Raw genomic sequence first — 27,391 nt, forward strand, 5'->3', positions numbered from 1 at the left:
GCGCAGATTACAACTACATTATTAAAAATAGTCTACAATTACAGTTAATATTAAATTTACAATTACAATAAAAATCAAAGCACTAAAAGATGACCTGATTAATATAGGCTAGACAATTTATTATATTTATTTTATTTACTTAGTTATTTAATGATGCTGTATCAATTACGAGGTTATTTAGTGTCAATGGAATTGGTGATAATGATATGCTGTTTGGCGAGATGAAGCAGAGGATTCGCCATAGATTATCTGATATTTGCCTTACAATTGGGGAAAACCTCGGAAAAAACCCAACCAGGTAATCAGCCCAAGTGGGAATCGAACCCGCGCCCGAGCGCAACTCCGGATCGGCAGGAAAATGCCTTAGCCGACAGAGCTACGCCAGTGGCTACAATGTATTATAGAAGTTAAGAACAAAAAAAAGATTATTTTTTTTTTACTGACACAAATTAAACCTAAGATAATAAAATTATATAGGTCTAGTGATAAAATTACCGGATATTGAAATATTTCGTGATAGAATAAAATAACTGCAATGGAGGGGGAAAGAAACTGGTCACTCCCATTATCTCCTGGCTTAGTTGCCTCATAAGTGATCCTGAAGTCTGATTAGTAAAATATTACACTAATCAGACTTCAGATGTATACAAGCAATTGTTCTTCCTCTGACACATATCGTCAAGTGAAATGTACTGCCTGATAATAGATGTATATATCAGCCAGAACCTCAATCAAAGATATTATGCCAGTTATAATTAAAAAAATATGCGATTGATTGATACAATATTGAAATTTACGAACAAATTTCTGAAGTGAAGCAAGTCATGCTGTGACAGATGGAAGAGAATGCTGATACAATTGACCTTGACCTCATGAAGATGCTTTAACTTGTTATCTCCAGTAACAGCATTTATAAAAGATCATGGCCGTGTTTAAAGGTGAAGCAGTAATGTGATTCTGTTGGCATCTCTAAACTGCCGGCACTTTCCAACTTGAATGAAGGCCTGAAGTGAGGTGAGTTCTCCTACTTTCATTTCTGTATAACTGGTTGTTATTTGAAGATAAGATACCGATATGCCGTCAAAATAAGTGTCCTTAATGTTTCAGTAATATAGAAAACTATAAATAATGAAGTACCAGTATATACGTAGTTCTTTACTTTTTTTTATTTAATATGTTGTTCCACCAATATTATGTGACTGATAAGTATAAAAATAAGAATTTTTGTCCTTATAATAACTTGTGTAGTTTGGTTTATTATTGGATATAGTCAGTAAGATTGTCAACATATATCACAATAAACATTTTAAAGAATTCACTGTTTTCTGATATGACACCAGTTGCGTAAAATTTGAAGAAAACTATCGTTAAAATGCGTACTTTTCTTAAAAAGTAATTATATTTACACAGTGTTAGGAAGTCCTATTAACCATTCCAAAGCAACGAAAACAAAATCTTTAAGGAGAAAGATGTGATTTGAGATTTTAAGCTTTCACCATTACAGAAGAATTACCATTATAAACCATATGTTGTAACGTTCGGAACTCCTTACAGGTTCCATCATAAGGATTGTATCATGTAAAGCTCCGTAAATTGCTCTGAAACACTGGAAATAGAAAACTTTAACACAGGCTGGAAAACTCAAATTTTTGTAGACTTACTTTGACAACCAATCATTGGTATAAATACCTAAATTTTGAAAATTATATTAATCAGAAAGTTCCTTCTGTTTTATTGCATCTTAGATCTAGTGGCTTGTTAGGGTCTTCACTATCTTATGTCGTCTTTCATTACCTTCCGAATTATCCATGAGTATTTGCGTAGAAATTAAATTATTACCGGTAAGTGTAAAGTCAACAGTCTCGTCACATATGTGTTATGTCACGTATAGATAAAAATTACCCTTTTAGACTAGTTTTGTTGAAAAGATTTAAATAAGAGATAACATCAAATATTAATTGAGAGCATAATCGTCACATATTCATCTCAATCCTGCATAGCCTTTTTTCGAAATCTCTCCGTCAGTCATTCTATTTATCGTCTTACAGTTTTAGCATACTGGTATATATTTTATTTTAAGAATTACATGGCAGCACATACCAGAAATCAAGTAGGGCAAATGAAACGAAAGATTCTTTTGATCTATTTGCAGGTAATATTTTTTATCATTAAAATTAATTGATAAGACTTTCCCTTTGTGTTTAACAGATATTATGTAAAGTCGTTAAATGGTATGAGGTAGCATCCTGACCAGGTGGTGCCAGAAGAGAACTGCAGCATTCATCATGTTACGTCTGACAGTAAATAAGGTAAAGATAAACCACGACTGTCATTAACTGTGACTCGGGTAATAATATTTTCAGCTGAAAATCTAGCAGAACCGGGTTCGATTCCAGGAAAGAAATGGAAATCTATTTCATCCTATATGAACAAGACGCTTGTTCCTTAGCATGTATTTTTGTTTAGCTTAGACAACAAACGACTTCTTACCAAAATGTGATGGGGATCATGTTCGGTCCCTGACAAATTCTGTGAGATTTGTGGTGGACAAAGGCACATTGATTCCCCTGCCTTTTTATTCCTGAATGTATTTATTGATGCTATATATATAATTTCTTTGCCTCTGAATAAACTTAGTGGCTTAAGTACCAGTAACATTAAATAAAACCTTAAAAACAAATAGATCTCAAAAAGAATAATTTTCCTTTACATTTAACTTTTTTCAGGTAAAACCAATTATTTTTGAAAGATGTACGAGTAGACTGTGGAGTATAAAGCATCGTAATGCTGCGAGTAAGCAGTTTGTGGCAGTTGAAGTGCCAGATAGTGCTGAAGTTGTCATAATAGGTAAGAGATTATTGTAGAAATATTTGTGAGGTAAACCATAAAGATTTTTCACGTTGTTGAAATTAATATTTTCGTGCATAAAATGGTATTAGTTGTAGTTCGAATAAATGTCATATTAAATCTGATATTTTCATTTAGGTACAGACTTAATGGTACAGTTAATCTGATATAGAATTGGGTACATATTAAAAGTTATAAAATGTCTGATGACAAAAGGCAGAGATTCTGTTTTTAATAGTTTTGAAAAAGTGGAGGTAAGTAATCAATTTGAGAGTTAGGTTGAAAATTTGTTTCTATTCAGAATTAAACCATTACTGTTTAAGTTCGTAACCATTTGTTTTACATACTGGGCTGAGCTGTGCAGAGCAAAGTAGGCTTAATACACACACAATCAAATGTATTATTTGGATCAATTTTGTTTGCACTTCTGTGAATATTGATGACGATATTCATTCTATGTATAAAGTTTCGATAAAATTACAAAATGAATTCGATGCGAGAATGTAGAGTCAGCAAGTACATATAAGAAGGAAGAAAGAAAGGGGGAAGAGAGGATGAAAACAAAGAGAGAAACACAGGAAGAAAAGGAAAACAAACTGTTGTCTCAATTTTTAATTAAGCATGATTTTTGAAACATGAAGGTAAAACAATATTAAGAACTGGGAAAATTCTGACATTTTATTTATGTACTTTGATAAATTAGTGGTGTAAATACTAAATTTACACTACATTTCTTTGGTACTTTGGAAAAAAACAGGCTGTATGCAGGTAGATAAGACAACATAGAAAAAGCTGTTTTTCTTCTTTTTTTTCAGTATCAGATATGCTTGAAAATATGGATATAACATTACCAAAATATTTCGTTATTGCATAGAAATCAGTGAAAGTAAAAATGGGGTATAAATTCTATAAAATAATACCTGAAAGACACACTGATTTGTAAACTGTAGAATATAATATTAACAGTTCTCATACGCAGTATTTATGCAAAAATGGATGTGATAAATGTATAGATGTTGTGCCACTATATCTGTGCAGGTGGAGGCAGTGCTGGTTGTCACACTTTATACCAACTGACCAAACGTGGAGTTAAGGCAATGCTTCTAGATCGAGCAAAGGTGTCATCTGGAACTACCTGGCACACAGCAGGATGTATTTGGAGGTTACGTCCTAATGATATAGATACATTCTTGCTAAATGGTACCAGAGAGGTTCTAATGACACTTGAAGCTGAGACAGGTCTCGATCCTGGTTGGCTCATGAATGGTGGCATATTCATAGCTTATAATGAGGTAATAAGATACGTATTTTGTTGTGATATGAATGTGGTCAATATTTTCCCCATTCTGTTAACCATTTTATTTTTTGATAATAATTACAATAGATCTTCTCATCGTTCTATAATCGTGTTATGAAAATATAAATATATTCACATTACTATAATATGATTTGTATTTTTCACGCAGGATCAAGTGCAGTGACTGTTGTGATAGTAATATGTTGCAATATAAAACCAAAAAAATAATGGTTCCTGGTATTATGAAATGACTGTAGAGGAAATCAGTCTTCTTAATGTAGCCTTTAGTTAGGGTTTATTCTAACAAATGAGGGGCAGTTTGATTGATATTCATTGTAAATGCCTGCTGCCCGTAGTCAGGGATGAGATATGGTCGGTATATGTTGCACAGCTGAACTTTGTGCAGCTGGTATTAATGACTTTACAGGCAATATATTTTGTTTAGGATTTATGGACGAGCGGTATAAAAGAATGCGTTCCAGATCTTGTTCATAATTATTACAACTTAAACAAATAGTACTATTAGTAAAGCCGCATTTACACGAGGCCTATTGTCGAGACAATAATTGAGGACCGTTTTTGCAAAACTTGCTAACTGAAAAAACTAAATTTTACAGGAGAGACAAAACACTATAGTAAGCAAGTTTTGCTGTATGTCTCACTTATAGCAGAAAGCAAGTTTTGAAAAAACGATCACACTTTGACACACTACAATGAAGAGAAATAACCGAATTTTGCTAAGACACTTTAAACATCACGTAGAGGCCTGCCTTATGTTAACGAATCCATCAAAATCTCAATTTTGCAAATTTTGCAGTTAGCAAGTTTTGCAAAAACGGTCCTCAATTGTGGACAATTGTTCCCAAAATGTTGCAAGACAGATGTTGACCTATTCACACGAGGAAAGTATTGCCGTGGTAATAGGTGACGAAAAATGACTGAGTGTGCAGTGTCTGTAGTGTCCTGGGCTGCCATTTAGTGAACTCTATGTTAAAGTGCCATGTAGAGACTTAATTTTCTCTTTGACCTCAACAGCACCGAATCCTTCAATGTTCATCTCACCAACAATGTCAGACAGTGCCTTTTCGCGAGCATTATTGTTCTAGTAAAGGTGATTGTGCTGGTCCCACAAACATCACTTCTCCTTATACAGTTCAACGAATTTGATATTAATAGCGTCACTCACTTTTGGATCTCATTACAACGAAAGAGAAATGAAAAATATGTGAGAAAACTCACTTCTCGGTTGACCCAAGCAGACTAGCCCCAAAAACAGTGTAGCAACTAGCGTGTCGCATTCACATGATGCCAGTTGCCGAGCCAATGGCATGCTCCCGCTGGTGGTGGGGGACATTTGACTGTCTTCAGTCTACCATTGGGGACAATAGACTGGCTCAGCAATTACGTAGCCAACTGGCTAGGCAGTTGGGCTGAAGTGTTCACACAAAGCAATAATTTTATGCCAGTGAACTGTCTTCCAAAAATTGTCTCATTGACTGGCCTCGTGTAAATGCAGCTTAAGGTGAAATCTGTGTGGATATAGCTGTGATGTGACATGTTCTGGCTTCTGTTAAAATATTTGGATATGTCTTGGCAAGTTTTTGTAAATTTTCAGGTAATTTGGTTTCTTTGTATGGCTTGTAAAATTTTTCTTTCTTAGAAGAGAACCAATTGTTGATTCATAGGTTTCCGAAATGGGAGTAGATTGAATCAAAGGCATTAAATAAAGATATCTTTTCCATAGGTCTTGGTTACAATTGCCTTGCGTGTTTTGCAAAGATATCAACACTAGAAGAAAGGGAGGACAGAAAAAAAGAAATAAAGTAAAAGAAAGAAGTTAATTGAAAAACTATGATTGCAAAACTGTCATTTGGAATAAATATTTTTAAAATGTCTTTTGGCACTGTGGATCAGAAAGAATATATTCTCTAAATGTTTTTAAAAACTGTAGCAAATGCAACCGTAAATATGTACAGACCCAGAAACAAAATTTGGGCCACTTGAATTTTCAAAGTTCCAGTTAAAACATACTGCGCATACTCAGTGTATTTGCAGTATATTATAACTGGAACTTGAAAATTGAGTGGCCCAAATTTTGTTTCTGGGTCTTTACAATAAAATTATCTGTAAGAATAACATTGTTTAGAAAGGAAACTTGTTATTTCTAACCGCTGAATGCTTTATATTTTCTAACTTAGGAACGTATGAATGAATATCGCCGTCTTTCCACCATTGGGCAGAGCTTTGGTGTGGAATCACATATCTTAGATCCTGCTGAAACTCAGAAATTATTCCCACTCATTAATCCTGAAGCTATAATTGGAGGCTTGTATTCACCAGGAGATGGAGTTGTTGATCCAGCAATGTTGTGTGCAGCACTTACTAAAGGTGCTACAAACGCTGGAGGCAAGGTAATTATTTTAATAAATTTATAGTAACCCCAGTTTTCTTATACTGTTATTTTGCAGAAAATATCACATATTGAAAGATTCAGTTTTTACCTTACATTAAATTATAAATAAAAGAAAAGAATTTAATGTACTTACATCATTGTATTTATTGATTTAAAAGTCGTCCTGAGTGGCACAGTTGGTATAGCGCTGGTCTTCTGTGCCCGAGGTTGTGAGTTCGATCGTGGCCCAGGTCGAAGTAATTTAAGTGTGCTTAAATGCGACAGGCTCATGTCACTAGAATTAGTGGCATGTAAAAGAACTTCTGCGGGACAAAATTCCAGCACAACGGCTATGCTGATATAACCTCAGCATTTACAAACGTCGTAACATAAACCATAATTTTGATTTAAAAATTATATGATTAAATAAATAAATCAGTTTTATAGGATTTTTAAAATGTATAATGTGCCAATGTGCATTTGAAATTGATTTTAGGAGTTAAATACCTTTAAGACCAGAAATGCCTAAAAACACACACACACACGCATGCACGATAATACATATCTAGCAATAAAATACATAATAATAAATTTTCAAGTAAAATTCAAATCACGAGAGGAATAAGGCAAGAATACAGGCTGTCACCACTGCTAGTCAACTTCTATATAAATAAAGCACCAATAATAGAAGAATGGAAAAATATTGCTGTTGTGGGGGAGGAATCAAAATTACTCAAGAAATAAACGTTTCAAAGCTATTATATGCAGATAATTAAGTCATTACAGTATTAGTGATTCTGAGGACAGTCTACAAAGGGCAGCTGTACTCAGTCTTTTCATGTCGGGGAAAAAATTTTGCATTACCATATCTATTGGAAAAGAAAAACAAAATTCCTGGCAATGAAAGGGAAATAACCCATAAGAACTAAAATTGAATTAACAATGAAATAATAGAGCAAGTTCGGATTTTTAATTGTCTTTACATAACAATTATTGCAACTTTTGGGACAGATGATTTTATAAAGAAAATTAATAAATATAAAAAGCCTTTGGGATTATCAGAAGACGTTTTGAGAAAATATATCAAGAGGTGTACAATTTATTGACTGTAGAAAATTATAGCAAAACTAAGCCCATGTTTTGTTCAGAAACATGGATCCTGAGAAAAATGATGAAAAAAAGATAGTGATCTGAGAAATCGCATTTCTTGAGCCTCCAAATTGGCATAATGTGGAAGTGTAACGTTTCCAACAAAAATATTTGAGAAGACGACTTGGGATTAAGTAACATTAAACATTACCAATTAAAATGAAAAAGAAAATCATGTTCAAAGAATGAACAACTTGAGATTTTCCAAGCAAAGGGTGGGAGAGATGTGGCACTATCTGAAAAGGGGTAGTTAGTCCAGTTCTGTTCCTCGAAACAGGTTCTGGAGGCCTAAATCTTGATAGGTAAAAGGAGAAGGACCTTAAAAGTTACCATTTCTGATTTTCTTATAGGTGATAGAGAACTGTCCAGTAACCGATATTCTTAAAAAGAAAAATGACTTTGGAACAGAAGAAGTAGCAGGAGTTGTTACTCCCCATGGAACCATAAAAACAAATTGCATTGTCAATTGTGGTGGTAAGTTTAAATAAACTACATAATAGTCATGAGTGTTGCCACAAATATGAATAGGAGGAGGATATTGCTTTCATTCTTACACGCACAAACTAAAAAACCACAGACACACACAAAAAAGAAAAAAAGCCGCATACCTTGGTTCATACTATATTCATTTAATACACTAACTATACTTTGGATATAAATTCCATGATTAGAAAGTTACTTATACAGTAATTTTGAAATTATGGCGCTCTTTTGTCATTAAGTTAGCGCCAAAGGCACACAGTATTTTCGAAACGACATGACCGTAATATGTTCTTTATTTACATGTAAAAAACATTGCCAGTGACACAAAACTTAAAAAACTTTCTCAGTTGGAAAAATATAATAATGAAAATAAACATACAAATCAATCATGCATTCATCATAATACCGAGCACTGCATTTTCTTCATAACAGCAACCAAGCTTATCATCAGAAATACCTCCTCATTTATAGATTCTCGGTCTTCGACATTATATGCACTATATTTGAATGTATAATCAGTGAGGAAAGTGGGGAAAAAACCAGACGTGGTATGCTACTCCAATATTTTCCCCCGGCATACCTCCATTTAAAAAAAGGCATAACCCCTCCCTTACAACATACACATGCATGATTGACATAATAAATTGTTCCATGCAGTCAGTAACACGAATCTTTGAAGCTCACGCAACACATTAAATTTCTAATAAAATAATTTTAAGTTACTTCAGTTATTTGCTAGATTATTTTGCAATATCCATTGAGACATCATTTAAAATAATGTTAAAGCTTCAAAGTGCCTTACTTAATTATTAATAAAAAGTGCAACAACAAAAATGACACAGTCACTAAATTGGCAACAATGACCACCACAAGCTACTGACCACAGCCTTCTATACTTGAAATGCTACCATAGTAAGCATTCCAGGGGTTGACTTATCAAATAAACGTGTCTAAATATACATTGAATACAGTTCCAGAAGGCTGAGGTTTAGATTAACGAAACAAACAAATAGTACTCTTTGCTGTGAAGAAATGTATAAACAAATTTTTACGGATCACATTTTTTCAGTGACGATATGTCATTTTTCACTAATGGTATGTTTTCTGGCCATAGAAACCAGTGGTGGTATTCCATACCAGCGCATACCGTCTCACTTCCCTCACTGTGTATAATACTTGGAACAGTGAGAAGTTGTAACATTTTTTGCACAAATATCTTTGTAACTACTTCAGGTATTGATGTTGAATTAGTCAAGGAATACACCCATGAAACTTGAAACCAAAATTCTGTTCTAATGATAGTCATTTAAAAGTTGCCACTGCTGTTTTTCAAGTGACTTACAGTTGTAACTACATATTAACGTATTTGTTTTTAATGAAGTGGAGAATATTTCCTTGATGTCAATCTTTTCTGGCCAGGAAGTCGATAGTTTCATTTCCAAATATTGCCAGTAAGCTGCATCCATTGTAATTGAATGAGATTGTACAATTTTTGTATATCCGACTGACAAATGAAAGCTAAAACCTGTACATAGGAAATACAATTGCTGTTGTGATGTCGAACTTATACTAGATTACCACTTTACTACTATTGCCGTCATTGTCAGTCACCAAATATTTGCATTGTTCATGCTTGGGCTGTGAAAAAAGTCACACTATTGCGTGTCTTAACAGAAGTCATTTTGCTTATTCTTCTCTGTAATTTTCACAGTCTGATTTATTGAGCATTGGTCTTCTGCTCCTGACATCCGAAATCTTACAACATTGTCTTCGACTGAAATTATTATTCATCTGCAAAAGTACTGGTACACGTTGAGTTCTGTTTGTCTTGTTTATACACAACGACTTTGTCTTCCACTGTGCAGAACAAAGTATCATATCATAACTAACCAACTAAAAATGGTACAGAACTCGACATAGAATCATACGAAAATGCTTAAATGTTATTTCTAAAGTCAACACTGAGAATATCTATACACAAGCATCAGCTTCGACTGAAGGATTCTGATTGGCCGTAAGTCACATGACCACAAGCTTAGCTTCAGCATATCTTAAAAGTTTTCACTTTAATCCCTGCGATTGGGTGTATAGTTGTGTAATCATAAGTTGAATTTTCTTTTACTTTTAAACAATTTCGTATCAGGTAAGCTTAGTGCTTTGAACAGATATTTTCAAATTTTGAAATTTATTAATTATTATGTACACTAGAATGAATAGAAATGTGGTTGAATGTTATTTTTCATCATAGTTTGATGGGTTTCAGTAGAATTTGGTTTGTTTCCTTCATATTTTCCATACTACGCATAATATGTGTTACAGGTGTATGGTCACGTGAAATAGCTGCTATGGCTGGTTTAACTCTGCCTCTAGTTCCCATGAAGCATGCTTACATAGTAAGTGAAAGTATGCCGGAGATTCGAGGGCTTCCCAATGTGCGGGATCATGATGGCTCTATTTACTTCCGTATTCAAGGAGAGTCCATTTGTATGGGTGGCTATGAATACAACCCCATTTTATTGGATAAGGTGAGAAACCTGAATATTTATTCATTAGCATATGGTGTGTAGCACATATAGTTTCTCGCAAATACTGCTAACAGCTTATTGTTGTTGATCATCATTGTCCTTAAATTAAAGTGAAGTGCACTGTGGTTCCGTGATGTGATTTCTCCCTAATTCATTTTTATAGCCTTTTATGTCCTCTGTTGAGACTCAGGCACTCAGACAGTAGCGTTTCTGATTACAAATTCAGTGGACCCATATTCTGTTCCCACACTAAGAGTAAACATTTATCTTCTATCCTAGTGATTGGGGATGTGTTCAGCGGCGTAGTCAGGGAGGGAGTGCCCGCCGGACTGAAACTCTCTCCCCATTTTTTCAAGACATATACTGTATTTAAAATTATATTAGATTTAGAGCATGAAGAAACAATACACCATTAGCATTGCAGATGCGACACTGAAAGAAAAATATTATTTGACTGTTTCTGCTGACAATATCTAATGTTAATAATAACATATCGTTTATATTTCTGCTTACAAGTTATTTTAAATTCACTCGACAACAGTGGAGAATGTCTTTTGCTTGTAACAACTTTTGGGGACTCTAAATGTATTTTTAATTTCGTAGTATTAAACAATAATTAATTCTTGTCTTGTAAATATGTTGCATGTAGCCTAAGTTATGGACAGATTTTCCAAGTGCTGTCCCTAAAACTTGCTTCTCCCCATCTTAAATTACTAACTATGCCACTGGATATGTTCAGTGTCTTTTATTTGTTCTACGTTGTTTTAAATTGTGGCTTGCTATTAATTTAATTTACTAAGTGAGATATCATTACTTGTTTTCAATTATCAGTCATCATTCTCCATGCGAACCTTTTATGATCGCTAGTAAATCCTTCTAACATCCGAGCACACATATCTGCCACTCTTTACAGGAGCACATTCAAATTTGTATAATTATAATTTGTTGAGCAACTTTGTTTATTAAACCATATTATAAAGTGCGTCATCTTTACATGTAATAACTTTTTACCGAAATCCAAATCTATGAATTCAATTACGACATGCAATATATTTTACCAGGTACAGTTCATTAAATAATGTAGGAAAATTCCTCTTGCTTGTTTCCTCAATGTAATCCTGTCACGTGAATTTGCTCTAGGTGCCAGCAGATTTTGAATTCAGTCTCTACGAACTGGACTGGTCAGTATTTAGCTTCAGCATGCAAGCAGCAGTAAAACTGATGCCTAAATATGAAACACTAGGAGTCAAGACAACAGTCTGTGGTCCTGAGAGCTTCACACCTGATCACAAACCTCTCCTAGGTATGCTCTTTGTCTACATATTGGTTGAAATTAGATTTCGTTATTGAATACTCTCGCGTAACTTGACTACTACGCAATTTTGACACCTTAGTTTCCATTCCTGAATTTTGAGCGAAAGAAGTTTACGATAATTTTTATGCCTTAACTCGAAATTGATTTCTTCAGTGTGGGAGAATTTTCTTTATACGAAATACAACGAAAAGATTTACAAAACGCTGCATGCATACACACAATTTTTACTGGGAACATAGTCAAAAATGTTTGGTGATAGTTTTTCGCGGGGTACTCCTGTTTCCCCTACCAGCATTCCACTATTACTCCATTAATCATCATAAGATGTTTCATAGTTCGTCTCCTATCGTGTACCAGGGACAATGCCTCCATAGTCGCTGATGAATGGCAATGAACATTGATCAAATTATCCCTCATTTCTTAGAAGAAACTCTAGTTAAATGAAGACCTCCCTCAAAGAAGGTTGTATATCAACGGCTTTTGCATATGATATACAACCTTCTTTGAGGAGGTCTTCAAATGTATCCAGAATGATGCTGAATATATTGATTGATTGATTGATTGATTGATTGATTGATTGATTGATTGGACAGTGAAAGGAAATATGTCTGATTTCAAACTTTTAGTCGTTTATAATATTGTAATATGATTGATCTATATTATAAAAATTAATGACTGTGTATTTAACTACTTATTGCATTTAATATTTAGGTGAGGATCCCAGACTGCGTGGAATGTTCCAAAACTGTGGCTATAACTCCAGTGGAATGATGTTGGGTGGAGGATGTGGCATACAGATAGCTCAGTGGATTGTGAATGGTCGACCAGATCTTCATATGTTCAGTTACGACATTAGGTAAATCCCGAATAAATTATTAAGAAAAATAATACATGAAAAATGTTTTATGAATATAAGTATTTTTATATACCTATGTAGTTTTACAACAATAATTATGTATTCTTTCAATTGATGATAGAATGATCTTAAATAAAGTACTATTATGACATTATATTAGAACAGCCTTTGCGCTTGCCAGTCGATTTATGAAACCGTCCATCTTCCTGAACATGTCTTTTCTCTCGACATTCCATTCTTTTATCAGCAGATCTCAGATGCAGTCAATTTTTCGTCTTGTTCGAAATATAACCAATGATTTTATTTTTGGATGTAGTTGTGTGAGTGCACGGTATTGCGTACATGTTGTGAAAATTAAAATTTCCTTAATTCTCTAATTCCTGACAAAACAAAAATATATACTGTACTGATTAATGGAAAAATATCGGTAAAGTGACTTTGTGTTACTTAAAAGGTCGAAGTGAAAATGACGTGTCTTAACTGATGGTTATTTGAACGAAATTAATGTCCTGGCAAGAATGTTATCTGTGAGAGCTGATGATCTGCTTGCCGTGTATAGTGTAGTATTTATTAGCTGTCGTTATAGCAAAAGCTATGATATTGTCAAAATAAAGGTGTAAAATTATCGTACTAAAATATAAAATATGTATTATATTACATATACCACTAAAGATAAAACAAACTGATCCCAAATACTCCTTAGAGTTTACAATCGAGAATCAAGATAATCAAAATAGGCTTATATCATCTAGATGAAAATTACAACACATTAATCCCAAATAATATTTGATACTCTCTGTTTATATACAGTAACACGAGAATTAACTTAACAAAAATTTATGAGATATTCCTCATATATTACAAAAATAATAATAAAACTGAAAGAAACCTAAAAAATTTCTAGAGTTTGATTTTCTAATTCAAAATATTCTTGTACAGAATAGAACGAGTTTCTAAGAAGCCATGTTTTCATTTTTACTTTGAATCTGTCTAGTGACACTTCCTATGCTTCTTGTGGTAACATGTTGAACATCCTGCAGCGCAATATATAAGGACTACTTTTAATTTTAGATAGTCTGCAATATGGTACGTCTAGTTTTCTTTATTACGAGTATTATACCCGTGTTTGTCCATCCTGCTGGTGGAGTTATAAAGATTTTTCTTTATGTACAGAAGGAGTTCAAGAATATATTCATTAACAACTGTTAAGATGGACTCCTGTATAAACAGTGGTTTACAGTGTGATGTGCTTGGTACTGTACTTCTGTGAAAATTCTTATTGCTTTTTTCTGAATCAGTAGAACTTCATTCAGTTTATTACTGCTTCCCCACACCAGGATTCCATATTTTAATATGCTATGAAAAAAAAAGCAAAATAAACACTTCTCAGGTACTGCCTGGGTGTTTTTTTGTCTAATTACTCGTAAGAGATACAGGACTCTGGACAGTCTTCGAGAGATATATTCGATGTGGCAATCCCAGGTTAGTTTTGCATCAATATGGATACCAAGTAATTTAACTGCCTTTCCTTCAGACCCTTCTTCTTTTCTCAATGTCAAAATTAATTCTTGAGTCTTCTCCTCATTTAAAATTAATTTATTTGCTCTGAACCATTCTGCTACTTCCACAACTGTATTTGAGGTTAACTCAAGCAGTTCTACTGCCCTAGGCGAACATGTTATGAAAGAAGTGTCATCTGCATATAATGTTGAGATGGCAGGAGTGTCGGTCACATAGACTTCACTTATTCTGTGTGTGTGCGCGTTCATGTATGTGTGAATAATTAACTTTACCTTAATTTATTTTACGCTTCATTCTGAAATAACAATATTTTTTGCAGGCGATATGAGCCAGAACAAACCAGACATTCTGATTGGATAACGTCCAGAAGCCAAGAAAGTTATGCTAGAAATTATTATATTGTTTTCCCCAATGATGAACGCCTTGCTGGAAGAAATTTCCAATTGAGCCCTTTTCATGAGGTAACTTAGATTTTTCTTGCTGGGATAGTACCAATTGCAGAAAGCCATGATTTGCTTCCTATTGAATCCTATAATCCTTAATCATTACACTTCACAGTTAGAAATGGGTGATTTAGGGTTATGACTTCCATGTGAAAACAAAAAGTATACCTCTTTAGATGGTATAAAGGACATATGTCCATCCCCTTTCATAATGATGTAGACCTTTAGATTTCCAGCTCATCATTATGATTTTGGATCTCATTTAAAATTTTGCTTTTACTCTTGCAATGTGTGAATATCCTCTTTTTACTGCACACCATAGAATGTCGTCAGCTATCTTCTGCATCAGAAGAGCCAACCAATCAACCATTGGCCGAAGGTGCTTTGTCGGAAGTTAAGATATATAGTTGTACATAGCAACTGTGTTGAATAAAAAAAAAATTAAATAAATATTCAGGAAAAGGCATCTCTTCCTCATTTATTTAGTCTACTACGTGAAAACAGATTGGAACCTCATAAGCGACACCAATAAGGTATAGCTCACATGAGGCAACTAAGTCAGGGAATAATGGGCAGGGTGACCAATTCCTTTTCCCTTCCATTGCATACATCGCTGATTAGTAACACATTTCACTAATCACACTTAAGATATATACAAATAATTGTTGACACATATCGTCAAGTGAGATGTAGGTACTGTCTGTGAATAGATGTGCATATCAGCCAGAATCTCTCAGTCAGAGGCATCTTCCTGATTAATATACCGAATTGTTTCATTCTTTGAGTATGGATTCATTAATTACTTCTTTGGCTACAAAGCAGCTTAAATACGTGAGATATTATTTATCATACCTCCATGTTCATAAGATGTAAAAAAATATATACATTAGCATAAATGAAAGTGAAGTTAGATGTTGCCTTATATCTCTATGAACTACGATTGACATAAATCTCATTAAAAATATAGAACTAATTAATAGTCACTTCCGCTGATTGTAGTCATCTACTTGTCTTAGAGAAAATCCCGAAAATATCAATAGTAGTAATGAACTATAATTTAATATTTTAGGAACTGGTTGCAGCAGGCTGTATTTTCCAAGAACGTCAAGGGAAAGAGAGACCTGGTTGGTTCTCTTCTGAAGGTGCGGCTCCTGTTCCAAAATATGATTGGTATGGTGCATATGGTCATTCACCAAATAAGGATCATCGATATGAAATGCAATTGAAGAAAGATCATACATTTGATTTCACAAAAAATCATGCTGCGGTAAGTAAATATTGTAAACTTCAGGTACATGTGAATAAGATATTTAATACATTAAATTAGGGGTGTTCCGTGCACAAGGGAATGAAGTTCACGTTTTAGTCAGTTGGGAAATACTTCGATTGTAAATACATTAATTGAGGCTACTTTCAGAGCACAAAAGAATCATGTCCAAACAAATTATGGCAGTGGTGCAGGTGTTTAAAATCACTAGTATCTTTACTCTTTATTATACACCGAACATATTATATCTAATTTTCTCGAAACTTCGTTTTTTGGACTTGATTCTCTTGTGCTCTGAACGAGCCTATAACCTATTTCCTTTGACTTTTCTTTTCTCTTGAAGGAGGAGGGATCCGAAGGCTTGCACTGCAGCCTGAGGCTTATTGTGCTTATCACTCCTATTCTGTGAATGATTAGGTAACCAAACGGCCACACTCTTGTACAAATACATTATGCCGCACTGTGAACTTTACTGCTAATCTTGCGAGTGAACACAACAATTAAAACAACGTTTTTCAACCTTCTTCAACATGTGGCACACTAAAGGTTTAATTTAAAATCTTGTGGCACACTCATATAATCTAAACCAGTGGCTCCCAACCAGAAAGAATTTTTACGGTTTTAGGAGGGAATGTGTTTACTGAATGTTGACTTGTGCCACGTTCAATTAATGTTGACTATTGTGGACTCACTTTTATACCGATACTACTCTTTTCACTTTTATTTTTCCAATTTTTGCTACGACAACCTTTATTATTTTCATTTCCTCATGGCACACCAGCAGATCATTCATGCCATACCAGTTGAAAATGGTTGAGTTAGAGAGTGACTTCTCACTGATATCTCCAATGAGATTTTTGGTGACCAATGAGATTCTATTTTCTCCCCTTTTGTATAAAATCAGAAATTAATAAAAAATGTAAATGTCCAATGGCTGGTACTTGACTTCTGCCATTCACCCAATTTAAATAAATGTTAATATTTGTTTTGTTTATGCACTTACAGATTGGTGAAGAGTGCTTGGCATGTCGTGAGGAAGTCGCTGTTTTTGATATGTCCTCACTTGGAAAGTTTTACTTGTCTGGAGCAGACGCTCAAAAGGCAGCTGACTGGCTGTTTACAGCTGATACAAATCGTCCCTTTGGCAGAACTGTGTATACATGTGCATTGAATTCCAGAGGTGGTGTGGAAGCAGATGTAACTGTTACTGCAATTGAAACAGGAACTGGAGGACAAATAGATCCGATTTTCAAGGTTTGTGCGTAACTAGAGTTGTTTCCTCAGTATTAAATTTAAGTGAAATAACACTAGATTAAATAAATATAATTTGGAAAGATTTAGACCACATTGTTCACATAAATGTATTTGAAACATAACACTGCAATAATTACATCAATCTACTCATTGGATTTTAGATGCCTTTTGCTTCTATTTAATTTATTATTTGTTATGTAGAGATTTGATAAAAAAAAGTTGTTGTTGTTGTTTTCTAATGCCAGGCATTTGACAGTAAAGTCATTTGACCTCTTGCACTCCAATATTTTTCAAAGATATTATCATGGTCAGCCACTGAAGCACAGATTTTGAGGTGTTCCAAATCCATTTCTCGGTCTGAGTTTCACAATGGGCAGTTAGGGGACTGATATATTCCAATTCTATGCAGGTGTTTGGCCAAACAATCATGGCCTGTTGCCAATCTAAATGCAGTTACAGACGATTTTCGTGGTAAATCGGGAATTAACTGTGGATTATGATGCAGAGAGTTCCATTTTTTCCCTTGAGATTGTATTATCAAATTTTGTTTGTTGAAGTCTAAGTATGTAGATTTAATAAATCTTTTCACAGAATAATACGTAAATTTAGTAACAGGTCTGTAAGTCTCCATTCTTAAATTTACTGATGTGGCCTAGAAGATTCCTGAGACTTTCACTTATTGCAATGATTTCTCCATCAAAACTTGTTGTACCATATCCAAGAGATCTATAAAGTGAGGAGAGACAGCACGTAACACCTGCACCGGCACCTTGTTCTCTGGAGATCAAGGATCCATCAGTGTATAAATGAAGCCAGTTTTATGGAGGGTACCTAATATTAATTGTCTCTAAAGTGTTGTTTCATTATTTCATTGTTTACTTCTGATTTCAGTATTTCTCCTGTTAAATTTAGATCGTACTCTATATTTAATAGAGTTAAAGGGTTTGGTTTAATTTGTAAGTTTTCTTTTAAATTCGGGATATTGATTTTCTGTTTTAATTCTTGAAACATGGATATGAAACTTTTTTGAGTTTTTAATAGAGAGGACTGTATGAATGCCAATTGTTTCCTGGTAATCTGATAAGTTTTTCGAAAGTTCGAATATTTATACTAGCCACTAAGATCTGTTCATATTATGTTTACAGACTTAAAGATTCTATGATACATGTGTCTTATTCAACATTGTAGTGATATTTAAATCACTTTATAATGCATCACAAATAAATTCTATATTCAGCATTTTATTCTGGAATTTGTTAATATAAAATACGATAAAAAACTTCTAAAAGTACTAAGTCATAGGAGATATAAAATATAACCTTTCTCCGTGATTTTTTCTATACCTATTTTGCCTCATCAGGGACGTGGATTTTATATTAATACAGCTGGAGGATCCTCATACCATACCTGGGCACATATTAAGTCTGTGCTGAACGAAAAGAACTTCAATGTGGACTTCAATGATGTGTCCGAAAATGTGGGAGTTTTGTCTATTCAAGGTCCGAACAGGTCAGTATATCTAAAATAAAATTTATTGTATTCTCTTTTAACTCACTACAATATTAATCATATAATTAAAAACGCTTGTATGTGCATGTTTGTGTGCGTGTGCGTACATGTGTAAAGGAGAATATTAAATTATTTTTTTTACATACTTTCAGCCGAGCCCTTCTTCAGCCACTACTAGATGTAGACCTAAGTGATGAGGCATTCCCATACACAACGACGAAGCTAGTAAAATTGGCTGGTCATTTATGCAGATCAGTTCGAATCAGTTTTGTAGGTGAAATGGGTTGGGAACTTCATATTCCAAGGGATTTGTGTCTTCCTGTTTACAAAGAAATCTGGAAACAAGGAAAAAAACATGGCCTAAGACATGCAGGATACAGAGCTCTTGATTCTTTGAGCAGTGAGAAAGGTAAGTCATAAATTATAATTACAGTCATCACACGAAAGTCTCTTCTTCAGTGTCTTGCGGATGTCATGCTAGCCATTGGATTTGATGTTTGCAGTTTCAATCTAAGCTCCTCGCTTAGAATGTTTTTGTTTTCCATCTGTGCCAAAGGATAGTGTTGCAGCTATTATGATTTAAGAAGACACTGTACTGAAACTACTAACTTCGATGTTTTTAAAGCTAAATTCACAAAACACGTATCACTGGTGTATTTGGTTAATAATGACACGTACAAAATTTCATTCCTTTATGATATGTGGTTTGCATTTTATTAATATCTTAATAAAGTATTGTATCGCTATATGAAAGAAGTCTCTTTCGCCACAATTTACACTATTTTTAATTGAAATTCACTTGTATGATTCTTTATATACATTCAAAAAAATATTACTATTGGGTTTTCTGTACAGTGAATCGGTAAATTACTAGGAATTGTTTATGATTATATATTTTTTTTATATAAAGCAGAGCAAGACATAGGGAAGACTGGAGAAACATAAGAAGACAAGTGAACAGCGACTAAAACCAGTGCGACAGAAACAAGCGAACAATACCAAAGTGTGCAGAATGTGAACCAAGTGAACAATTCCACTCTTACGCGGAGTAGCTCACCGCGTGAAACAAATAGAGCTCTCCCTCTATAGGAGGAGGCCTTTGCCCTTAACGGGACATTTTTTTAGGCTAATCATTTCATTTCATTCTTTTATAATAAAAATTCTAGTAATTTACTGATTAATATTACAGCAAAACTCTATAGTAAGTTTTTATCCCATGTATATAAATGAATATCAGTTAAGAATAATGTAAATTGTGGTGCATGGGACTTTTTATATAAAGCCATTCAATATTTTAATATAATATTAATAAAAAGCAAACTACTTATCATAGGCGGATAAAATTTTGTACATTTGTCATTATTAACTTGATATTCCAGTGATCAAAATTTGATGATTCTAGCTTTATAAGTACGGTAGTTATTGATTTCATTATTGTGAATCCTTAAAAATATGGAACTTGGAAATTTGAGTGTAGTGTCCCCTTAATTAAAAAAAAAAAAAGCTTAGAAAGATACATTATATGGCTCACCAGTTAAAAATATTTTAAATAAGCCGTTTGAAAGTAATTGTATTTAGTTAAATACGTCTTTATTCGAAAACATTTTCAAAACGAAATTTCAAGTTTTAATAATATGTACAGTACAAAATTAATACCGGTACTTTCCACATAGTTGTATATTTACACTGTGGTGTTATAGTGTTTTTCCTAAGTCCTATACCTAAATTGTTCTTCTCACAGGTTATCATCTATGGCATTTTGATTTACAAATTTGTGATAATCCTCTGGAAGCTGGATTGAGTTTCTCTTGTCGGAAAAATGGTGAATATCTCGGTAAGGCAGCACTGGACGTTGTCAGGCAAAAGGGACTTTCAAAAAGACTGCTATATTTCCAACTCAGAGAGTAAGTACATAATTGTTTCATTGACGTATTAAGTGTAGTAATGTTTATATTTATAGTATACTAAATTAATTCTTTTTATGGTTATTTGCAGTAAAATACCAGTCTGGGGATTCGAAGCAATCCTCAGGGACGATAAAGTTGTTGGATATCTTCGAAGAGGAGAGTATGCTTATGGTTTAGGATGTTCTATAGGACAAGGGTAAGTAGCAGTATGTCACATGTTTGAATTGGATATTAAAAAATCCCCTTGTTAATATTCTATAATTTAATATGAAGTTAATTGGTCTATAATATAATATTTCAAATAGTCGTACAGTAACTATTTGAAGAGGAGAATACTTTTGGGTATTCCACTGTATGATGAGACTTACTATATACCTCTAACATCAGAACTACATACAGATTCCAAAATGTTGAATATGTTAAGTCCAAGCACAAGGTTTACAATCCAAAAGTTTTATTTTGAAACAATTACTGAGATATTGAAAAGTGAAAGGATAAATAATGGGATAACTGCAATTTAAAAATTAATACCATTTTGTGGGATCGGAATATATGTTCTAAAACAAAAATTACAATTTTTAATACAATTATAAGAAGTATAGGGTTTTCCAAAAGTAAGAGGTAACTTCAATTGCTCATATTTTATATATTTTCTGCACAATCTTAAAAATTCTGCAAGATTACCAGATATTAACTCAGCAGATATTGGTTGTGGGCTACCATAAGAGAAGTACCAGGTGTTTCAAAATGAATATTGGGGTTTTAAGGCTTTGTAGTATTTATTACATTTAACGTACAATTATAAATAATACACCAAATGAAAGAGCAACTCAAACAGTTTTGCTACAAGTGCTCAATGTGAGAACCATTCGTCACGTGGCACACATTGAGTCGATAAGTGAGTTCTTCCCTAACCTTGATGAGTGTGTCTGGAATAATTGTTGCAACAACTGCTTCAATCTTCTGTCTTAAGTCTGGTAGGTCAGCTGGTAGCGGAGGTACATACACACGATCATTTATGAATCCCCAAAGGTAAAAATCGCATGGTGTAAGATCTGGTGAACGTGGAGGCCAGCGAAACAAGCTCTGTTATTCGGCCCCTTTCAGCCAATCCAGTGGTCGGTACAACATTGTTTAACCAATCGCGTACTTTCATATGCGTCTCCAGCAGCCAATCCAGCGATCAGGTACAATGTCGTTTAACCAATCACATACTTCCATATGCGTCTCCTTAAAATTCTCCACACAGACGTCGCTGGAATTGCTAATTCACGACTAGCCTTCCAAACAGATTTCTTGGGGCTACGCGTCAAAGATTCTCTCACTCGTTCAACGCGCTTTCTGACAGCAGACAGAGGAAACAGTACATGCTTGTACAAAACTGTTTGAGTTGCTCTTTCATTTCATGTATTATTTATAATTGTACGTTAAATGTAATAAATACTACAAAGCCTTAAAACCCCTATATTCATTTTGAAACACGGTGTATTTTTTAATAAACCTATGACAATTGATGTGTTGAAGTACTCCAACGAACACAGTGTGGCAGATATTTCAGAACACGGACTCATGCTGTATACAGCATTGAACAGAGGCTATTATTTGTACAATAACAAAATAATGGACACATACTAAATCTACGATGAAGTTATGACAGTGAGTGGTGATGCAAAGATCTCATTTTTTGTGTAATATACCAGTGCCAGAATTTTTAAGAAAACAAAAGAAATCTGAGCAATTTTATTAAAGTTACCTCTTACTTTTGAAAAACCCTATACAATGACATACAGAGGGGAGATGTGGGGGCTAAAATCCAGAACAAAATCAAGATTATTTTCGACAAAACTGGAGCTGAGCTTGGCATGAATTTTTGGAGGAGATAGAATAAGGAACAATGTGTATGAAGACAACACGGGTTTAAAATTCAATAACAGACTTCATAAAAAAAAAAAATAAGTAGCTAAATGGTATGGACACGTGAAAAGAATGGCAAACGATAGATTGCCAAAGGAAGAAGCAAAATTAAATGAAAAATTGTTAGAACCAATTTCAAGTAAATTGATATATTTCTATTTTTTATTATTTCAGATAAAGACCCGTTCATTTTATTTTCGCGTAAAAGTGAGTATATTTGACGAGCACCATTCCCTTATGATTTGACTCGTAGATACTGAAACTGAAAAAAAATCCATCCAGTAGTTTAGGATAAATAACTGTCCGCAGACATAATGACACACATGTCATTGCCAAAACTGCTTTCAAATGTTAATGTTTAGGAAATCATGCATAATATTACTACCTGTCATTTAGTGATCTTCCAGATTGACAGACAAAAATATATATCATAATTCCTGGCTCTATATCCCTATGTGAGTCTTGATCTTCCTCAGATGTTGTTGTTGTTGTTGTCGTCGTCGTCGTCGTCGTCGTCGTCTTCTAATGCCAGGCATTTGACAATGAAGTCATTTGACCTCTTGCACTCCAATATTTTTCAAAGATATTATCATGACCAGCCACTGAAGCACAGATTTTGAGATGTTCCGAATCCATTTCTTGGTTTGAGTTGCACAATGGACAGTTAGGGGACAGATATATTCCAATTCTATGCAGGTGTTTGGCCAAACAATCATGGCCTGTTGCCAATCTAAATGCAGCTACAGACGATTTTCGTGGTAAATCGGGAATTAACTGTGGATTTTGATGCAGAGAGTTCCATTTTTTCCCTTGGGATTGTGTTATTAAATTATGTTTGTTGAAGTCTAAGTATGTAGATTTAATAAATCTTTTCACAGAGTAATACGTAGATTTAGTAACAGGTCTGTAAGTAGCAGTGCTGCCCTTCTTTGCTAAAGCATCCGCATTCTCATTTCCCAGGATTCCACAATGGGATGGTATCCATTGGAATACAATTCTTTTATTGAGTGATATTAATTGAGAGAGCATTTTAGTTATTTCTGCTGTTTGAGAGGAAGGTGTGTGTTTTCCAGTCGTCTCTATTTATTACCAATCTTCTTCAGTTCTTTTCCTCCAGTGTTTTAGCATCTTTCTCCATTCCATCTTCCTATCTTGACTTCGTCTTCCCCTTCCCCTTCATCTAGTTTCCTCTTGTATTACAATAAACATCTTCGTTAAGCAATCCGCCTTCATTCTTATCACGTGACTGTCCCATAAAAAGAGAGATATAGACAACAAATAAGAAAAACAATATGAATTCAATTGCTCTTAGAAAGAAACAAACTACACTTATTGTATGGTTCTTACAATTCATAAATATAATGCTTACTAATTTTAAATAAAATTTTGTAGTTTAAGTGACTCGTTTACCTATCTTGCATTATTTATTTCAGTTTTCCACCCATTATTCTATTTCTCTACCTACATTTTTTTTTTTCATTTTTAATGTATTTATTTTAGATTTCTCTTTTATTTATGGTTTTTTAACTGCTATTCTTTCTGTTGAAATAGTTATGTGAAACATTCCGAAGGGCACCGTATTACTTCTGACTACCTGCAAAGTGGCGAGTACCAAATAGAGGTGATGGGGAAGCGTTATGAGACCACTATTCATCTTAAGAGTCCATTTGATCCAAAAGGAAAACGCCTCTTAGGAATTTATGATGAACCATTACCTAGCAGGCAATGAGAAATGTAAAAAAAGAAGACAAATGTTTAAGTAAATATGTATGTCACTGTATACATTTTTATGTAATTTTTTATTTTCTGTTTTAATGTAAACAATAAACTTTGTCTTTTTTCTCATTTTTACTATTTATCTCAATTCTTTTTAGAATTGTACAGCCAAGTGCCTAAAGCCAATGCCTGGATTTTTAATAAGTCTGGGCTATCTACAACTGAATGGGTAACCTGCTTTAAAATGAATGTCAATTTAGCAGCAGTTAGAGGAGTACCTGGTTGCTCTTTGAACGGATCCGGAATCTCTGCCACCAAGTCACTCAATTGAGTGCACTCCTTGTATAATGGCAGTTGACTTAATATGTCAACATATACTGTATGTCGAACATGGAGTAAAACCACAAAGGGAAAAATACTAGAGGAGGGAGATTCGATCCGGTGCTGTGGATTGAACTTCGCCATAGCTCAGTGGTTAGAGTGCTTGGTACGTAGAACCAAAGATTCGGGTTCGAACCCTGGTGCCAGAGCGAATTGTTGTCCTCTAATAACCAATTACTTACTTACTTACTTACTTACAAATGGCTTTTAAGGAACCCGAAGGTTCATTGCCGCCCTCACATAAGCCCGCCAGCGGTCCCTATCCTGTGCAAGATTAATCCAGTCTCTATCATCATACCCCACCTCCCTCAAATCCATTTTAATATTATCCTCCCATCTACGTCTCGGCCTCCCTAAAGGTCTTTTTCCCTCCGGTCTCCCAACTAACACTCTATATGCATTTCTGGATTCGCCCATACGTGCTACATGCCCTGCCCATCTCAAACGTCTCGATTTTATGTTCCTAATTATGTCAGGTGAAGAATACAATGCGTGCAGTTCTGTGTTGTGTAACTTTCTCCATTCTCCTGTAACTTCATCCCGCTTAGCCCCAAATATTTTCCTTAGCACCTTATTCTCAAACACCCTGAACCTATGTCCCTCTCTCAGAGTGAGAGTCCAAGTTTCACAACCATACAGAAGAACCGGTAATATAATTGTTTTATAAATTCTAACTTTCAGATTTTTGGACAGCAGACTGGATGATAAGAGCTTCTCAACCGAATAATAACACGCATTTCCCATATTTATTCTGCGTTTAATTTCCTCCCGAGTGTCATTTATATTTGTTACTGTTGCTCCAAGATATTTGAATTTTTCCACCTCTTCGAAGGATAAATCTCCAATTTTTATATTTCCATTTCGTACAATATTCTGGTCACGAGACATAATCATATACTTTGTCTTTTCGGGATTTACTTCCAAACCGATCGCTCTACTTGCTTCAAGTAAAATTTCCGTGTTTTCCCTAATCGTTTGTGTATTTTCTCCTAACATATTCACGTCATCCGCATAGACAAGAAGCTGATGTAACCCGTTCAATTCCAAACCCTGCCTGTTATCCTGAACTTTCCTAATGGCATATTCTAGAGCGAAGTTAAAAAGTAAAGGTGATAGTGCATCTCCCTGCTTTAGCCCGCAGTGAATTGGAAAAGCATCAGATAGAAACTGACCTATACGGACTCTGCTGTATGTTTCACTGAGACACATTTTAATTAATCGAACTAGTTTCTTGGGAATACCAAATTCAATAAGAATATCATATAATACTTCCCTCTTAACCGAGTCATAAGCCTTTTTGAAATCTATGAATAACTGATGTACTGTACCCTTATATCCCATTTTTTCTCCATTATCTGTCAAATACAAAAAATCTGATCAATAGTCGATCTATTACGCCGAAAACCGCACTGATGATCCCCAATAATTTCATCTACGTACGGAGTTAATCTTCTCAAAAGAATATTGGACAAAATTTTGTACGACGTCAACAAAAGTGATATTCCTCGAAAGTTACCACAGTTGGTTTTGTCCCCCTTTTTAAAAATAGGTACAATTATGGACTCCTTCCATTGTTCTGGTACAATTTCCTTTTCCCAAATAGCAAGTACAAGTTTATAAATTTCGCTATATAATGCACTCCCACCCTCTTGTATTAATTCTGCTGGAATTTGATCGATACCTGGAGACTTGTACTTTTTCAGATTTTCTATCGCAATTTCGACTTCTGAAAGCGTGGGTTCGGGTATAAATGGCTCAGCAGTTTGTATTTCAATTTCGTCCCGATCATTTCTATTTGGCCTATGTACATTTAGTAGTTGCGCAAAATAGTTTTTCCATCTGTTTAGGATTGATGGAGAGTCTGCAAGCAAGTCACCATTCTCATCCTTGATCATGTTTACCCTTGGCTGATATCCGTTCTTAAATTCCTTTATACCCTTATATAAATCTCGAATGTTTTTATTATTACTATTTGTTTCTACCTCATTCAGTTTTTCCTTCAAGTAACCTCTCTTTTTAATCCTAAGTGTACGACTTGCTTCCCGTCTTTCATTGAAATAATTATCTCTCTTCTCCTCAACTGGATCCTGTAAGAATTTCAATTTTGCCTGTTTCCTTCTTTCTACTACCATGCAACAATCTTCATCAAACCACGGTTTCTTTTTCTTAGTTTCATAATAACCTATGCTCTGTTCAGCTGCAATTTTGATATTGTCTCGGATATTTTCCCCACATGCTATTAACATCTAACTCTTTGTCAACTTCGTCGGAACTTGCTAATACGGCAAACCTATTTGAAATTTCGACCTGATAAAGTTGCTTAGTTTCCTCGTCCTTTAATTTCAAAATATTGAAGTTAGTAATATTAACTTGTTGCTCTACTCGCTTAGCTACTGATAATCTTTCTCTTAATTCTCCAATCACCAAATAATGGTCAGAATTACAGTCTGCACCCCTGAAAGTTCGAATATCTACTATACTAGTATGTCTCCGTTTATCTATCAAGATGTGATCTATTTGGTTGTGTGTCAATCCATCTGGAGAAGTCCAAGTATATTTATGTATATCCTTATGGGGGAATGTTGTACTTTTGACAATTAAATTTTTCGATGTGG

The 27,391-nt window shown here is 34.3% G+C and overlaps 1 protein-coding gene across 1 annotated transcript; it reads left to right on the top strand.

Annotated features, from left to right (window-relative positions):
• The first annotated feature begins 862 nt into the window (after positions 1–862).
• Positions 863–24,524, top strand: LOC138710785 (sarcosine dehydrogenase, mitochondrial-like). Its single transcript, XM_069841893.1, has 17 exons — positions 863–1,014; positions 2,209–2,309; positions 2,727–2,847; positions 3,886–4,139; positions 6,343–6,555; positions 8,036–8,159; positions 10,488–10,693; positions 11,834–11,996; positions 12,720–12,864; positions 14,705–14,846; positions 15,898–16,095; positions 17,101–17,349; positions 18,710–18,858; positions 19,011–19,267; positions 20,600–20,762; positions 20,854–20,961; positions 24,231–24,524. Exons 2-17 carry the CDS (start codon positions 2,286–2,288, stop codon positions 24,406–24,408), a joined length of 2,694 nt encoding a protein of 897 aa, XP_069697994.1. The 5' UTR covers positions 863–1,014; positions 2,209–2,285; the 3' UTR covers positions 24,409–24,524.
• Positions 24,525–27,391: the final 2,867 nt, after the last annotated feature.

The sequence above is a fragment of the Periplaneta americana genome, chromosome 12 (assembly GCF_040183065.1).
Source record: "Periplaneta americana isolate PAMFEO1 chromosome 12, P.americana_PAMFEO1_priV1, whole genome shotgun sequence".
Lineage (NCBI taxonomy): Eukaryota > Metazoa > Arthropoda > Insecta > Blattodea > Blattidae > Periplaneta > Periplaneta americana.